Source organism: Phyllobates terribilis, unplaced genomic scaffold, assembly GCF_046119375.1.
Source record: "Phyllobates terribilis strain yellow unplaced genomic scaffold, ASM4611937v1 Scaffold_8__6_contigs__length_399053987, whole genome shotgun sequence".
NCBI lineage: Eukaryota > Metazoa > Chordata > Amphibia > Anura > Dendrobatidae > Phyllobates > Phyllobates terribilis.
Window position 1 is genome coordinate 384,975,903 of NW_027362768.1, and position 17,577 is coordinate 384,993,479.

At 52.1% G+C, this 17,577-nt stretch overlaps 1 protein-coding gene across 7 annotated transcripts in view; it reads right to left on the reverse strand.

Annotated features, from left to right (window-relative positions):
- Window positions 1-15,853, reverse strand: part of LOC141157613 (inter-alpha-trypsin inhibitor heavy chain H3-like) — a 40,447-nt gene extending 24,594 nt beyond the window's left edge. For 2 of the 7 annotated variants that reach the window (XM_073645101.1, XM_073645098.1), the window contains exons 1-14: window positions 15,631-15,853; window positions 15,098-15,255; window positions 11,495-11,599; window positions 10,723-10,885; window positions 10,479-10,589; window positions 8,406-8,534; window positions 8,222-8,338; window positions 7,942-8,110; window positions 7,554-7,679; window positions 5,984-6,165; window positions 5,608-5,793; window positions 1,803-1,942; window positions 1,393-1,550; window positions 395-412 (exon numbers count right to left, since the gene is read on the reverse strand). In XM_073645101.1, the coding sequence (XP_073501202.1) occupies window positions 395-412; window positions 1,393-1,550; window positions 1,803-1,942; window positions 5,608-5,793; window positions 5,984-6,165; window positions 7,554-7,679; window positions 7,942-8,110; window positions 8,222-8,338; window positions 8,406-8,534; window positions 10,479-10,589; window positions 10,723-10,885; window positions 11,495-11,599; window positions 15,098-15,255; window positions 15,631-15,711 (1,843 nt within the window). In that variant the 5' untranslated portion in view covers window positions 15,712-15,853. The remainder of the gene's footprint in view (window positions 1-394; window positions 413-1,392; window positions 1,551-1,802; window positions 1,943-5,607; window positions 5,794-5,983; window positions 6,166-7,553; window positions 7,680-7,941; window positions 8,111-8,221; window positions 8,339-8,405; window positions 8,535-10,478; window positions 10,590-10,722; window positions 10,886-11,494; window positions 11,600-15,097; window positions 15,256-15,630) is intronic. The other 5 variants (XM_073645099.1, XM_073645095.1, XM_073645096.1 and 2 more) reach the window with 4 other exon arrangements.
- Between the last annotated feature and the right edge of the window lie 1,724 nt (window positions 15,854-17,577).

A 17,577-nucleotide genomic window follows, 5' to 3' on the forward strand; every position in this document is an offset into this window, starting at 1 on the left:
AAATGGCTGTGAAAGAGACAAAGTCCAGAAGAGACAGAGTTCAGAAGAGACAGAGTCCAGAAGAGACAGAGTCCAGAAGAGACAGAGTTCGGAAGAGAGTTCAGAAACATACAGGTCATCAAACAGGAATAAAACTGGCTGGAGACACAGAACTGACACTCAGGCACTGAATGAAGGAACCAGCTGAATTACATAAAAAAACAGGCTGATCAGCTAAAGCCCAGCACTGCAGTCGAGACAGAGAGTCGTATGTTTAGTCCTGCAACTGAATCCCCTTCGCTTCAATGTGGCTGAACTGCTGTGAGCTGCCGCACAAGCCAGAGACACTGCCAATCACATGCGGAGGTCACACATCTACTGTATGAGTTTAGTGATGTAGAAGCACCAGACGTACATTCAGACGCATCCAGTCCTGAAATGCAAAACACAAATCATGAATAGGAAGCAGGTGCTAGTGAACATTATACACATTATATAAAGGTAATGGCAATAAAGGGCAACAGGATCCACCATGTATAAAGCTCCCCTTAGTGGTGGTTGCAGACATGATCTTATCATGTATCTCTGTATACAGGGAGCTCCCCCTAGTGGTGACTGCAGACAGGATCTTACCATGTATCTCTGTATACAGGGAGATCCCCCTAGTGGTGGTTGCAGACAGGATCTTATCATGTATCTCTGTATACAGGGAGCTCCCCCTAGTGGTGACTGCAGACAGGATCTTACCATGTATCTCTGTATACAGGGAGATCCCCCTAGTGGTGGCTGCAGACAGGATCTTATCATGTATCTCTGTATACAGGGAGCTCCCCCTAGTGGTGGCTGCAGACAGGATCTTATCATGTATCTCTGTATACAGGGAGCTCCCCCTAGTGGTGGCTGCAGACAGGATCTTATCATGTATCTCTGTATACAGGGAGCTCCCCCTAGTGGTGGCTGCAGACAGGATCTTATCATGTATCTCTGTATACAGGGAGCTCCCCCTAGTGGTGGCTGCAAACAGAATCTTATCATGTATCTTTGTATACAGGGAGCTCCCCCTAGTGGTGGCTGCAGACAGAATGTTATCATGTATCTCTGTATACAGGGAGCTCCCCCTAGTGGTGGCTGCAGACAGAATCTAATCATGTATCTCTGTATACAGGGAGCTGCCCCTAGTGGTGGCTGCAGACAGGATCTTATCATGTATCTCGGTATACAGGGAGCTCCCCCTAGTGGTGGCTCTCAGCATGTTTATTTGTCTGTGTGAAGGCCCAAAGAAGGGAGTGGATAAAGTGGAAATAACGAGAATGAAAGAGAAGGTGAAGGAGGGGCGGTAGGTTGGCAGTGGTGCCATTACTCCTGAATGTTGGGGAAACATGGAAACGAGGCCGGATCCATAATTGCACCCACCTTGTTCTTTTGGTTTATTTGCAACCAGCTGATCTGACTTCTCCTCCTCTGCTGGGGTCACCACCATCGATGTTAATGGTGTCACAAAATTATACTTGAGTGATAAGTCCAGTGCCTTCTCCGTTATCTTCCTTTTATCTTCACCTTCAGCGGCAATTCTGCAAAGAAGAATCATGATGTTTGTTTCATTATAAGGCTCCATGATGAGGAGATGCCCAATGATCAGCTGCAGGTCTTCTGTTCTCCTGCAGCGCCACCACAGGCTATGACATGAATTACACCGTTCTCATTGAAATCAATGGTCTGTCAGTGTCCAAAGGAGCCGGGTCCCTCGGAGGGCACTCAGTCTGGGGGTGTAGACAATATACTTAGACAATGAGAGTGTATACAGAGGTGCGGACGGCTCGTACTGTGCGCTCAGCAGCTGCTCTATGGTCAGATAAGCCCAGAGTCTCTCGGTGAAGTCTCCGTAGATATATCGCAGCTCTCCGGACTCCTCGTCCTCCTCCTGTATCGACGCCTCCACAGTCACAGAGAACGGCTCGGAAAGCTTCATGAGAAGGAGAAATCATCTGGTTAGATATTTATTGATGCGACTGTTACAACGTCCAGTGCGTTGTCAAGTACAGTGGCATATAAAAGTTTGTGCACCCCTGGTCAAAATTCCTGTTATTGTGAACAGTTAAGAAAGTTGAAGATGAAATGATCTAAAAGGCCTAAAGTTAACAGATGACACATTTCATTTTTATTTTAGGCAAAAAAATATATATATATTTAGTCATTTTTTACATTTTAAAAATTACAAAAAGGGAAATGGGTCAATGCAAAAGTTTGTGCACCCTTGGAGATTTGTGTGCTCAGATAACTTTGACCAAGATCTTAATTAGCCTGTTAGGGTTATCGCTTGTTGATTGTGATCGTTAGATAAGGTCGGTGATGCAAATTTCCCAGCTTCATAAAACCCAGCCTCCTCTAACCTTGTGCCAAAAACGAGCAGCAGTGGGGTCTTCTAAGCAGCTGCCGAACTCTGACAATGGTGGAGGCCACAAAGCAGGAGAAGCTACAAGAAGATAGCAAAGCGTTTTCAAGTCGCCCTTTCCTCAGTTCAAAATGTAATTAAGAAATGGCAGTTACCAGGAACAGTGGAGGTCAAGATAAGGTCTGGAAGATCAATCAAAATGTCAGTGAGAGCTGCTGTAGGATTGCTGGAGAGGCAAATCAGAACCCATGCTTGACTGAAAATGACCTTCAGAAAGATTTAGGAGATGCTGGAGTTGTGGTACATTGTTCTACTGTTCAGAGACACCTGCACAAATATGGCCTTCATGGAAGAGTCATCAGAAGAAAATCTCTCCTGCGTCCTCACCATAAAATTCAGCGTCAGAAGTGCAAAAGAACATCTAAACAAGCGTGATGTATTGTGGAAACAAGTCCTGTGGAACGATGAGGTAAAATAGAAGTCTTTGGCCACAATGATCAGAGGTATGTGTGGAGAAAAAAGGGCACAGAATGTCTGGAAAAGAACATCTCCCCAACCATTAAGCATGGGGGAGGATCAATAATGTTTTGGGGTTGTCTTGCAGCCAATGGCAAGGGGAACATTTCACGGGTAGAGGGAAGAATGGATTCAATTAAATTACAACAAATTCTTGATGCAAACATAACACCATCTGTAAAAAAGCTGAAGGTGAAAAGAGGAAGATTCTACAAATGGATAATGATCCTAAACACAGGTCACAATCCACAATAGACGACCTCTAAAGGCACAAGCTGAAGGTTTTACAATGGCCCTCACAGTCCTCTGATCTGATCATCATTGAAAATCTGTGGCTAGACCTCAAAATAGCAGAGGATGCAAGATGCCCCAGGAATCTCACAGCTCTGGAGGAATTCTCCAAGGAAGAATGGAGGAAAATCCCTCAAACAAGAACTGAAAGACTCTTGTCCGGCTACAAAAAGCGTTTACAAGCTGTGATACTTGCAAAAGGGGGCGCTACTAGGTACTAACCATGCACGGTTTTCCTTTTTGATATTTTAAAAGTGTAAAAGATGACAACAATTTTTTTGCCTAAAATACAAAGGGAATGTGTTATATGTAACTTTAGGCCTTTTATAGATCATTTCATATTCAACTTGCTTAACTGTTCACAATAACAATCATTTTTACCAGGGGTGCTCAAACTCAGTGTTATCTCATTATCCTCAGGGGTGGGGTCAGTGTTATCTCTATCCTCAGGGGCAGGGGTCAGTGTTATCTCTATCCTCAGAGGCAGGGTCAGTGTTATCTCATTATCCTCAGGGGCGAGGCCAGTGTTATCTCTATCCTCAGGGGCGAGGCCAGTGTTATCTCTATCCTCAGGGGTGGGGTCAGTGTTATCTCATTAACCTCAGGGGCGAGGCCAGTGTTATCTCATTATCCTCAGGGGCGAGGCCAGTGTTATCTCTATCCTCAGGGGCGAGGCCAGTGTTATCTCTATCCTCAGGGGTGGGGTCAGTGTTATCTCATTAACCTCAGGGGCGAGGCCAGTGTTATCTCATTATCCTCAGAGGCGAGGCCAGTGTTATCTCTATCCTCAGGGGCAGGGGTCAGTGTTATCTCATTATCCTCAGGGGCGGGGTCAGTGTTATCTCTATCCTCAGGGGCAGGGGTCAGTGTTATCTCATTATCCTCAGGGGCGGGGTCAGTGTTATCTCATTATCCTCAGGGGCGGGGTCAGTGTTATCTCATTATCCTCAGGGGCGGGGTCAGTGTTATCTCATTATCCTCAGGGGCGGGGTCAGTGTTATCTCATTATCCTCAGGGGCGAGGCCAGTGTTATCTCATTATCCTCAGGGGCGGGGTCAGTGTTATCTCATTATCCTCAGGGGCAGTGTTATCTCATTATCCTCAGGGGCGGGGTCAGTGTTATCTCATTATCCTCAGGGGCGGGGTCAGTGTTATCTCATTATCCTCAGGGGCGGGTCAGTGTCCTCTCATTATCCTCAGGGGTGGGGTCAGTGTTATCTCATTATTCTCAGGATCGAGGTCAGTGTTATCTCATTATCCTCAGGGGTGGGGTCAGTGTTATCTCATTATCCTCAGGGGCGGGGTCAGTGTTATCTCATTATCCTCATGGGCGGGGTCAGTGTTATCTCATTATCCTCAGGGACGGGGGCAGTGCTATCCCATTATCCTCAGGGGCGGGGTCAGTGTTATCTCATTATCCTCAGGGGTGGGGTCAGTGTCGCTTCATTATCCTCAGGGGTGGGGTCAGTGTTATCTCATTATCCTCAGGGGCGGGGTCAGCGTTGTGTCATCCTCAGGGGCAGGGTCAGTGTCGTCTCATTATTCTCAGGGGCGGGGTCAGTGTCATCTCATTGTCCTCAGGGGCGGGGTCAGTGTTATCTCATTATCCTCAGGGGCGGGATCAGTGTTATCTCATTATCCTCAGGGGCGGGGTCAGTGTCATCTCATTATCATCAGGGGCGGGGTCAGTGTTATCTCATTATCCTCAGGGGCGGGGTCAGTGTTATCTCAGTATCCTCAGGGGCGGGGTCAGTGTCGCCTCATTATCCTCAGGGGCGGGGTCAGTGTTATATCATTATCCTCAGGGGCGGGTCAGTGTCGCCTCATTATCCTCAGGGGCGGGGTCAGTGTTATCTCATTATCCTCAGGGGCGTGGTCAGTGTTATCTCATTATCCTCAGGGGCGGGGTCAGTGTTATCTCATTATCCTCAGGGGCGGGGTCGGTGTTATCTCATTATCCTCAGGGGTGGGGTCAGTGTTATCTCATTATCCTCAGGGGCGTGTTCAGTGTTATCTCATTATCCTCAGGGGTGGGGTCAGTGATATCTCATTATCCTCAGGGGCGTGGTCAGTGTTATCTCATTATCCTCAGGGGTGGGGTCAGTGTTATCTCATTATCCTCAGGGGCGGGGTCAGTGTTATCTCATTATCCTCAGGGGTGGGGTCAGTGTTATCTCATTATCCTCAGGGGCGGGGTCAGTGTCATCTCATCCTCAGGGGCAGGGTCAGTGTCGTCTCATTATTCTCAGGGGCAGGGTCAGCAGAGTACCAGTATTTGCCTACAGACATGTTTCTGTCGCAGACCCTGCACTGTATATAGAGGCAGCACAATATGGCGTCACAACAGGCGATTTCTTCAGATTTACAATACATTAATGGACATCAGTGCCGTCCCAGAGACTCCTGGCAGCGGCAGATGTCGGACTCACACCCTGGGCTTTCACTTCGGCTGTCAGGGTCTCGGCGCTGCTGTTGGATATCCGTCCGGCTACGATGATTTCCGACCCCTGATAATAATGTCTGAAGCTGCTCCTGGTCACATGATCCGCGGAATTATCCAGATACTGCAGCTCGATGTCCAGCAGCATGGGGTTCGCCACTTCATTGTAGAAGCCCTGGAAGAAGAGGGAGAGTGGGGGTTGTAGTCCTGGTGACGTGCTGGGATTATGCTGGGTGTTATGGGGCCCTGCCACTGACATCCGCTTTCGGGGCCAAGTTCACAAATGGAGAAATGTTAACACCTCAGGGACTGTTAGAATGAACGTCCCCTTTAAGAAGCGAGGACCCTAGGATCGGGCCGGTCACCTGGAGCTGCAGAGCGGAGTCTGAATCCTCGTAGATGCGACGTGACAAACCTCCGTTTTCTAAAGCCAATTTCTCCAAAAAGTTGAAGTCAACGCTGCTGCCAAATCCCAAGCAGTAGAGCGAGGCGCGGCCGTCCAGAGAGCGCCGCACGTTGTCTATGATCTTCTTGTGGTCGGTGGTTCCTGTAAAGTAACAAGGATGACAATCAGGGCGACAACCGGACCCCCGAACAACATGGCCACCACCTTATATCCGACAAACACCAGAACGACAGATGGACCGAAGGGTGCAGAGGACATGATGGGGGTTATTCTAGGAAGGACCCAGAGGTGCAAATTAAATCATGGGGGTCATTCCAGGCAGGATCGAGGGGTGCAGAGGATATAATGGGGGTCATTCCAGGCAGGATCGAGGGGTGCAGAGGATATAATGGGGGTCATTCCAGGCAGGACCGAGGGGTGCAGAGGATATAATGGGGGTCATTCCAGGCAGGATCGAGGGGTGCAGAGGACATGATGGGGATCATTCCAGGCAGGACCGAGGGGTGCAGAGGATATGACGGGGGTCATTCCAGGCAGGACCGAGGGGTGCAGAGGATATAATGGGGGTCATTCCAGGCAGGATCGAGGGGTGCGGAGGACATGATGGGGATCATTCCAGGCAGGACCGAGGGGTGCAGAGGATATAATGGGGGTCATTCCAGGCAGGACCGAGGGGTGCAGAGGATATAATGGGGGTCATTCCAGGCAGGATCGAGGGGTGCAGAGGACATGATGGGGATCATTCCAGGCAGGACCGAGGGGTGCAGAGGATATGACGGGGGTCATTCCAGGCAGGACCGAGGGGTGCAGAGGATATGACGGGGGTCATTCCAGGCAGGACCGAGGGGTGCAGAGGATATAATGGGGGTCATTGCAGGCAGGACCGAGGGGTGCAGAGGACATGACAGGGGTCATTCCAGGCAGGACCAAGTGGTGCAGAGGATATAATGGGGGTCATTGCAGGCAGGATCGAGGGATGCAGAGGACATGATGGGGATCATTCCAGGCAGGACCGAGGGGTGCAGAGGATATGACGGGGGTCATTCCAGGCAGGACCGAGGGGTGCAGAGGATATGACGGGGGTCATTCCAGGCAGGACCGAGGGCTGCAGAGGGTATGACGGCGGTCATTCCAGGCAGGACCGAGGGGTGCAGAGGATATGACGGGGGTCATTCCAGGCAGGACCAAGTGGTGCAGAGGATATAATGGGGGTCATTCCAGGCAGGATTGAGGGGTGCAGAGGACACGATGGGGATCATTCCAGGCAGGACCAAGTGGTGCAGAGGATATAATGGGGGTCATTCCAGGCAGGACCGAGGGGTGCAGAGGATATGACGGGGGTCATTCCAGGCAGGACCGAGGGGTGCAGAGGATATGACGGGGGTCATTCCAGGCAGGACCGAGGGCTGCAGAGGATATGACGGGGGTCATTCCAGGCAGGACGGAGGGGTGCAGAGGACATGACAGGGACAATTCATGATAGACCAAAGTGGACCTGACGGGGATCCTTCCAGGCAGGACTCACTCACCGGATGTGGGTTCTCCATCAGAGAGGAATAATATCATGGAGGCGCTCATTGGGGGCAGCGCGTTGTTAATGGTGGCGTTAGTCAGCATCTTTGCTGCAGTCAGCAGTGCCTTATTGATGTCCGTCCCTGCAGAGCAACATAAAGGGTTAATGGTAAACTGTGACCCCCTAAAATATGAGAGTCCCTGTTGCCTGGGCCCTTCATGTACAAAGGATCCGCCGGGTTTCCTGACCCATATGTTTTCTTCAAATACTTGAGGAATTATCAGAAAAGCAGCTCCAGAATTATTATTCACTATGAGGGTAGTGGGGGTCACATCTACCGGACCCCCATCAATGAGATCTGCCGCTCCTAGTAACGCTGCCCATGCCTCGGACCCCCGGCTCACCTCCTCTTGCCGTCATCTTCTCCACAAACTCCTTTGCCAGTTTGATGTTTTCCGCGGTGGCTCTGACGAGACTTTCCTTCCATTTTTCGATTTTATCATCAAATATGAGAATTCCTATATAATCCTCCTGCGGCATCTCCTCCAGGATCCTGGTGAAGGCTTCGTAGGTCTACAGGCAGCAATGGCAGAAGGGCGGTCATGTCCTGTAGTTTCATTGGGGCGGGGGACATGTCTGGCGATCCCCGAATACAGAGCGGGGGGGGGGGGGCCAAGTCCTTACCTGTTTGATCTTGTGTCCGTACATTGACCCGCTGTGATCAATGACAAACAGCACATTTTTCGGTAAACGTTTCAGGTTAGCTGGTGCAAAGTAATGAACAAAGTATCCATTGATGATCTGCAAGAAAGAAAGGGAAATGTAACAACGTAACGATCCGATGTAACGGAAAGCAGTCAGCAGTCACCTGCACTTTCCCAGCAGCAGATTCCCTCTTCACATCATACGTTATCCTGAGATCCCCGTCCAGAAGAGTCGCCCCGCAGTCTGAACAGCAGCGCTGCTGCTGGAGGGTCGGCTTAAATTCTATATGGGCCTGAAAATAGGAGGAAAAGTGCAGCCAATAAGGAAATAGCTCTCTATTTTACAATGTGAGCTCCTAAAATGCACAGTCCTTCCTATACCTCTCCTCCTGCCCCGCCCCTCCTGCACAGTCCTTCCTGCCCCGCCCCTCCTGTGCCATCCTTCCTGTACCACCCATCCTCCATAGTCCTTCCTGCCCCGCCCCTCCTGCACCGTCCTTCCTGCACCACCCCTCCTCCATAGTCCTTCCTGCCCCACCCCTCCTGCACCGTCCTTCCTGCACCAACCCTCCTCCATAGTCCTTCCTGCCCCACCCCTCCTGCACCGTCCTTCCTGCCCCGCCCCTCCTGCACAGTCCTTCCTGTACCACCCATCCTCCATAGTCCTTCCTGCCCCGTCCCTCCTGCACAGTCCTTACTGCCCCGCCCCTCCTGCACCGTCCTTCCTGCACCACCCATCCTCAATAGTCCTTCCTGCCCCGTCCCTCCTGCATAGTCCTTCCTGCCCCGCCCCTCCTACACCGTCCTTCCTGCACCACCCATCCTCCATAGTCCTTCCTGCCCCGCACCTCCTGCACTGTCCTTCCTGCACCACCCCTCCTGCACACTCCTTCCTGAACCCGTCCCTCCTGCACAGTCCTTCCTGCACCACCCATCCTCCATAGTCCTTCCTGCCCCACCCCTAATGCACAGTCCTTCCTGCACCACCAATCCTGCACAGTCCTTCCTGCACCACACCTCCTGCACAGTCCTTCCTGCACCACCCATCCTCCATAGTCCTCCCTGCACCTCCCCTCCTGCACAGAACTTCCTGCACCACTCCTCCTGCACAGTCCTCCCTGCACCTCCCCTCCTGCACAGAACTTCCTGCACCACTCCTCCTGCACAGTTCTTCCTGCACCACTCCTCCTGCACAGTACTTCCTGCACCACTCCTCCTGCACAGAACTTCCTGCACCACTCCTCCTGCACAGAACTTCCTGCACCACTCCTCCTGCACAGTTCTTCCAGCACCACTCCTCCTGCACAGTACTTCCTGCACCACTCCTCCTGCACAGACCTTCCTGCACCACTCCTCCGGCACAGTTCTTCCTGCACCACTCCTCCTGCACAGTTCTTCCAGCACCACTCCTCCTGCACAGTTCTTCCAGCACCACTCCTCCTGCACAGTTCTTCCAGCACCACTCCTCCTGCACAGTTCTTCCAGCACCACTCCTCCTGCACAGTTCTTCCAGCACCACTCCTCCTGCACTGTCCTTCCTGCACCACCCCTCCTGCACACTCCTTCCTGAACCCGTCCCTCCTGCACAGTCCTTCCTGCACCACCCATCCTCCATAGTCCTTCCTGCCCCACCCCTAATGCACAGTCCTTCCTGCACCACCAATCCTGCACAGTCCTTCCTGCACCACACCTCCTGCACAGTCCTTCCTGCACCACACCTCCTGCACAGTCCTTCCTGCACCACACCTCCTGCACAGTCCTCCCTGCACCTCCCCTCCTGCACAGAACTTCCTGCACCACTCCTCCTGCACAGTTCTTCCTGCACCACTCCTCCTGCACAGTACTTCCTGCACCACTCCTCCTGCACAGAACTTCCTGCACCACTCCTCCTGCACAGAACTTCCTGCACCACTCCTCCTGCACAGTTCTTCCAGCACCACTCCTCCTGCACAGTACTTCCTGCACCACTCCTCCTGCACAGACCTTCCTGCACCACTCCTCCGGCACAGTTCTTCCTGCACCACTCCTCCTGCACAGTTCTTCCAGCACCACTCCTCCTGCACAGTTCTTCCAGCACCACTCCTCCTGCACAGTTCTTCCAGCACCACTCCTCCTGCACAGTTCTTCCAGCACCACTCCTCCTGCATTGTTATGCAACGTCTGGGTGGTTTTTAAGTACCAGAGCCTCGTGATTACTCATCTTTTCCCAACACGATCCCGGCAATAGATCACTTTACCTTACTTTCTGTGCGATTTATTTTGACCACATCAGAGAGTTCATTTATCATAAACGTCCCAACGGCTTTCAGGAAGCTGATTCCTTGTGGTTCAATGATGTCGACGTTAATCTGCAAAACATCCATATAAACTATTACTACATAAATGCTCGTTGCTCCAACGGTCCTTGTACCCTATACATGAACCAGGAGGCTCAGGATGAACAGAGCTTGAGGTTTATCACAGTAGGGAGAGTTTTCTCACCTGAAAGTTTTCCACAAGTTCTTTGGGTCTAATCTTCAAGTACAACTCGTAGCTTCCGAGCTGCCGCTTTAGTAACTCCTCATAGACCAGTCTGAACGTTGCTGTAGACAGAGGACCCACATTCACCGAGATTTTAAAATTCTCTAATTTACGTCCAGTAGATCTGCAAAAAGAAATCCCAAGAGACGTAGGTTATTATATGTCAGACGCAGGAAAGGATGGGAGATATGTCATGTGTGTGGGGTGCGAGCGCCGTGGCGCAGACCGGCCGTGGGTGCACAAGGATGACACTGATTCTTATATCTTAGAATCCCACTAAGGCCGGAGTCACATTACCCTATAACACGGCCGAGTGCTATGCAATAAAACATCACATAGCACTCGGCCCAATGTTATTCTATGGGGCTGCCATTATTTTCTCATGCCGATTCGGCAGCAGGCTGCGATTTGCAGAGAGACTCGATTCACTTGCACCCATACAAGTCTATGGGTGCGAGTGAAGCATCGGGCTGCACACGGATGCCATCCCAGTGCAGTCCGACATACGCCGAGTCACGCCATGGAGGATATGGAGAAATTACTTTCTCAGTCTCCTCCACAGCTCAGCTGTGATCTTCTCATTCAAGAGAATCGCGGAACAGTAGCAGAGAAGGAATTAGAATATCGCATCGGATGCCATACGCTGGTGTGATGCCGCCGTAAGGGCGTGGATCCTATAGAGACGAAGCGCGGGCCCTTCCTCCATACACAGGACATGGCAGGTGATACGTACTGGACCAGCCCGGCGCTCTGACCCTTGGATACGGCCGTTTGATACTGTTTCTTCGCCTCGGCTTTCTCCTTAACGATCCCGACGTTTGTAATATTGTCGATGATCCTTGTAGACACAGAACACATCATTAGAAACAAAGTATCACGAGCGACATCAGCCGACCGTGCTAGGAGCACAATGACCCCCCCATGTAACACCGCCTTCCCCGATAGACCCGTATACACGACATCCGCCGACTGTGCTGGGAACACAATGACCCCCGATGTAACACCGCCTCCCCCGATGGACCCATATACACGACATCCGCCAACTATGCTGGGAACACAATGACCCCCCGATGTAACACCGCCTCCCCCGATGGACCCATATACACGACATCAGTCAACTATGCTGGGAACACAATGACCCCCCGATGTAACACCGCCTCCCCCGATGGACCCATATACACGACATCCGCCAACTATGCTGGAAACACAATGACCCCCGATGTAACACCGCCTCCCCCGATAGACCCGTATACACGGCATCCACCGACTGTGCTGGGAACACAATGACCCCCGATGTAACACCGCCTCCCCCGATGGACCCATATACACGACATCCGCCAACTATGCTGGGAGCACAATGACCCACCCATGTAACACCGCCTTCCCCGATAGACCCATATACACGACATCCGCCGACTGTGCTGGGAACACAATGACCACCGATGTAACACCGCCTCCCCCGATGGACCCATATACACGACATCCGCCGACTGTGCTGGGAACACAATGACCACCGATGTAACACCGCCTCCCCCGATGGACCCATATACACGACATCCGCCAACTATGCTGGGAACACAATGACCCCCGATGTAACACCGCCTCCCCCGATGGACCCATATACACGACATCAGTCAACTATGCTGGGAACACAATGACCCCCGATGTAACACCGCCTCCCCCGATGGACCCATATACACGACATCAGCCGACCGTGCTGGGAACACAATGACCCCCGATGTAACACCGCCTCCCCCGATGGACCCATATACACGACATCCGCCAACTATGCTGGGAACACAATGACCCCCGATGTAACACCGCCTCCCCCGATGGACCCATATACACGACATCAGTCAACTATGCTGGGAACACAATGACCCCCGATGTAACACCGCCTCCCCCGATGGACCCATATACACGACATCAGCCGACCGTGCTAGGAGCACAATGACCCCCCCATGTACAACCGCCTTCCCCGATAGACCCGTATACACGACATCCGCCGACTGTGCTGGGAACACAATGACCCCCGATGTAACACCGCCTCCCCCGATGGACCCATATACACGACATCCGCCAACTATGCTGGGAACACAATGACCCCCCGATGTAACACCGCCTCCCCCGATGGACCCATATACACGACATCAGTCAACTATGCTGGGAACACAATGACCCCCCGATGTAACACCGCCTCCCCCGATGGACCCATATACACGACATCCGCCAACTATGCTGGAAACACAATGACCCCCGATGTAACACCGCCTCCCCCGATAGACCCGTATACACGGCATCCACCGACTGTGCTGGGAACACAATGACCCCCGATGTAACACCGCCTCCCCCGATGGACCCATATACACGACATCCGCCAACTATGCTGGGAGCACAATGACCCCCCCATGTAACACCGCCTTCCCCGATAGACCCATATACACGACATCCGCCGACTGTGCTGGGAACACAATGACCACCGATGTAACACCGCCTCCCCCGATGGACCCATATACACGACATCCGCCGACTGTGCTGGGAACACAATGACCACCGATGTAACACCGCCTCCCCCGATGGACCCATATACACGACATCCGCCAACTATGCTGGGAACACAATGACCCCCGATGTAACACCGCCTCCCCCGATGGACCCATATACACGACATCAGTCAACTATGCTGGGAACACAATGACCCCCGATGTAACACCGCCTCCCCCGATGGACCCATATACACGACATCAGCCGACCGTGCTGGGAACACAATGACCCCCGATGTAACACCGCCTCCCCCGATGGACCCATATACACGACATCCGCCAACTATGCTGGGAACACAATGACCCCCGATGTAACACCGCCTCCCCCGATGGACCCATATACACGACATCAGTCAACTATGCTGGGAACACAATGACCCCCGATGTAACACCGCCTCCCCCGATGGACCCATATACACGACATCCGCCAACTATGCTGGGAACACAATGACCCCCGATGTAACACCGCCTCCCCCGATGGACCCATATACACGACATCAGTCAACTATGCTGGGAACACAATGACCCCCGATGTAACACCGCCTCCCCCGATGGACCCATATACACGACATCAGCCGACCGTGCTAGGAGCACAATGACCCCCCCATGTACAACCGCCTTCCCCGATAGACCCGTATACACGACATCCACCGACTGTGCTGGGAACACAATGACCACCGATGTAACACCGCCTCCCCCGATGGACCCATATACACGACATCCGCCAACTATGCTGGGAACACAATGACCCCCGATGTAACACCGCCTCCCCCGATGGACCCATATACACGACATCAGCCGACCGTGCTGGGAACACAATGACCCCCGATGTAACACCGCCTCCCCCGATGGACCCATATACACGACATACGCCAACTGTGCTGGGAACACAATGACCCCCCGATGTAACACCGCCTCCCCCGATGGACCCATATACACGACATACGCCAACTGTGCTGGGAACACAATGACCCCCCGATGTAACACCGCCTCCCCCGATGGACCCATATACACGGCATCAGCCGACCGTGCTGGGAACACAATGACCCCCGATGTAACACCGCCTCCCCCGATGGACCCATATACACGACATCAGCCGACCGTGCTGGGAACACAATGACCCCCGATGTAACACCGCCTCCCCCGATGGACCCGTATACATGACATCCGCTGACCGTGCTGGGAACACAATGACCCCTCGATGTAACACCGCCTCCCCCAATGGACCCATATACACGACATCAGCCGACCGTGCTGGGAACACAATGACCCCCCGATGTAACACCGCCTCCCCCGATGGACCCATATACACGACATCCTCTGACCGTGCTGGGAACGCAATGACCCCCTGATGTAACACCGCCTCCCCCAATAGATCCATATACACGACATCCTCTGACCGTGCTGGGAACACAATGACCCCCTGATGTAACACCGCCTCCCCCAATAGATCCATATACACGACATCCTCTGACTGTGCTGGGAACCCAATGATCCCCTGATGTAACACCGCCTCCCCGATGGACCCATATACATGACATCAGCCGACTGTGCTGGGAACGCAATGACCCCCCGATGTGACACCGCCTCCCACGATGGACCCGTATACACGACATCCTCTGACCGTGCTGGGAATGCAATGACCCCCTGATGTAACACCGCCTCCCCCGATGGACCCATATACACGACATCCGCTAACCGTGCTGGGAACGCAATGACCCCCCGATGTAACACCGCCTCCCCCGATGGACCCATATACACGACATCCGCCGCCGGCTCCAGCCGTCACTCACATGCTGAAGTTGGTGATGAACGCCGTCTTCGGCAACTCCATTTCAAAAACGGCCTCTTGGGAGGAATTTAATACGTTTTGGATGACGCTGGTGACGAAGGTTCGAGCGAAGCGGGACGAGACGCGACTGTGAACGTGCATGCTGCGGATCTCCATCTTCTGGACGGAGAGAGAAACATGTCAGAGCACGATGGGAGTTGTAGTTCCACAACTAATTAAGTTATAGATTGAGATCGGTGCCATGAAATCATTACCACGACCGCTGCTTCCATCGCCCCCAGCATAAGCGGAAGCAGTCTCCTTCTCCTTGCAGAGCAGTTTGTTACAATGTATCAGTCCAGGGTCTACCCTGATTTCCTTACTGGCAATTTTCTAGACTGGACACGATTGTAGCAAACCTTCAGCTCTAGAATGTTCCTATTCCCTGACAGCAAGCAGAGATGTTGAGAAATCAGCAGATAATATCCCCCAGGTATCTGATAATACGGCACATCCCCCATTATTAGCCTCAGGGTGACTATGATGACCACTGACCGTTCCTCCAGGACACGGGGGCAGAAGACACAGGGCGACAAGGGCCGGTACCAGCAGGCGCCAGCGGCGGAGGGTTCCCATGGCTCGGTCGGATCGCACTCACTTTCTGGATTAATGGGTAACTCTCTCAGTAGTGGAAGTTTGGGTAGAAACAAACAGGAAAGTCAAACATTTGTGTCCTAAAAGAAGATTCTGCAGCTTGTGGGTCACGTGGCGTCCAAATCTCATCTCCTCCCACCACGGACCCCGATCAATACTTGTCCTGCGGCCATTTGTTTGCAGGGTCAGGACCGGGGGTAAAAGCCCAAAGCTACAAAGTTACTGACACAAAGTGACGTCCCGACACGCAGCAATGTAGAGGCAGCCGCCCCCGGGGTTATGGGGTCTCTGTAAGCTGAAGACGGCGCCGAAACAGAATACATGGGTATATACAGTATATATGTAGGAAAGTATGTGCCCCCCACATCCACCTCCAGGGACTTCTCTGTCCTCATCTACATCCATAGACATTAATATGGAGAAAAGTATGTGCCCCCCACATCCACCTCCAGGGGCTTCTCTGTCCTCATCTACATCCATAGACATTAATATGGAGAAAGTATGTGCCCCCCACATCCACCTCCAGGGACTTCTCTGTCCTCATCTACATCCATAGACATTAATATGGAGAAAAGTATGTGCCCCCCACATCCACCTCTAGGGGCTTCTCTGTCCTCATCTATATTTATAGACATTAATATGGAGGAAAGTATGTGCCCCCCACATCCACCTCTGGGGGCTTCTCTGTCCTCCATAGACATTATTACGAAGTCAATCATTAGTGGGGTCAGACCCTGATATTGGATTACAGTCTTCATTATAGGATGGGGCTGTCTTGTGCTGAAGATTAAGATTCCCCATCACTGGAGCTGAGGGTCTGCGGCCGCCCCCTGATAACAGCACAGAGCATTATCCTCCACCATCTGTACAGCGGCACAATGCAGTCGGGGGGTAACGTCCTCCTGGAATCACCAGACCCCTCCATCAGATAGAGAAGTGCGATCCGTCACTGCACAGGACACGTCTCCTCCAGAGTCCAGTGGTGGTGGCTTTACACCACTCCATCCAACGCTCAGCATTGTGCTTGGTGATGTACGGCTGCAGGCAGCTGCTCGGCCTTGAAGGTCTCGGCAGGGTCGCAGTGTTTGTGCTGATACCAGAGGAGGTCTGGACCCTGTTGTGGTTATGGGGTCAGCAGAGTGGTGGTGACTTTTCTGCTCCTCAGCACTCCCCCCCCCCCCCCCCGCTCTGTAATGTTACGGGGTCTCCACTTCGTGGCTGAGTTGCTGCGGTTCCTTCCACTTCTCAGTAATATCACTCACAGGTGATGGGGGGAGATTCAGGAGGAGATTATACACTGGGGGGGCATTGACCTTATACAAGGGTAATGAAGAAGGGATCCATATTATGGAGGCCAAGACTTGTAGTGCACCCTGGAGAGATCAGTGGGGAGAGACCTTCCTTGTATAAGGTTCCTGTACCTGCCTTCGTCCTTTTGGATTTTACGTTTTCTGATTGTCACACATTTTTTTTTTTTTTGATTTCTTGGCTCTGACAAGTTATTTGCGCTTTCTGGTGCTTCTTATTTTTGTCTCTATTTGACTTTCTTTTCTTAGGATTATCTCGTCCCCATATCCAGGTCTATCGGCTTTGCACAATATTGTTGTTTGGACTTACTGTTAGAACTCTCCTGTTAGGTTTTTTTTAGTTTGCTGGTCACATGACCATTTTTGCCTATTTAATCCGGCTCCGCCCTCCTGGTCTTTCTGGACTTCATTGTATTTACTACTCTTGAGCTAGCTTGGTGCTCTGTTGCCGTTCTCTGTTAGTTTTGCTAGGTCTTCTGACCTCTATGCTTCTTGTTGTGTGTTTGTCTTTGACTGCTACTATTTCTGCTAGGAGGTGTCC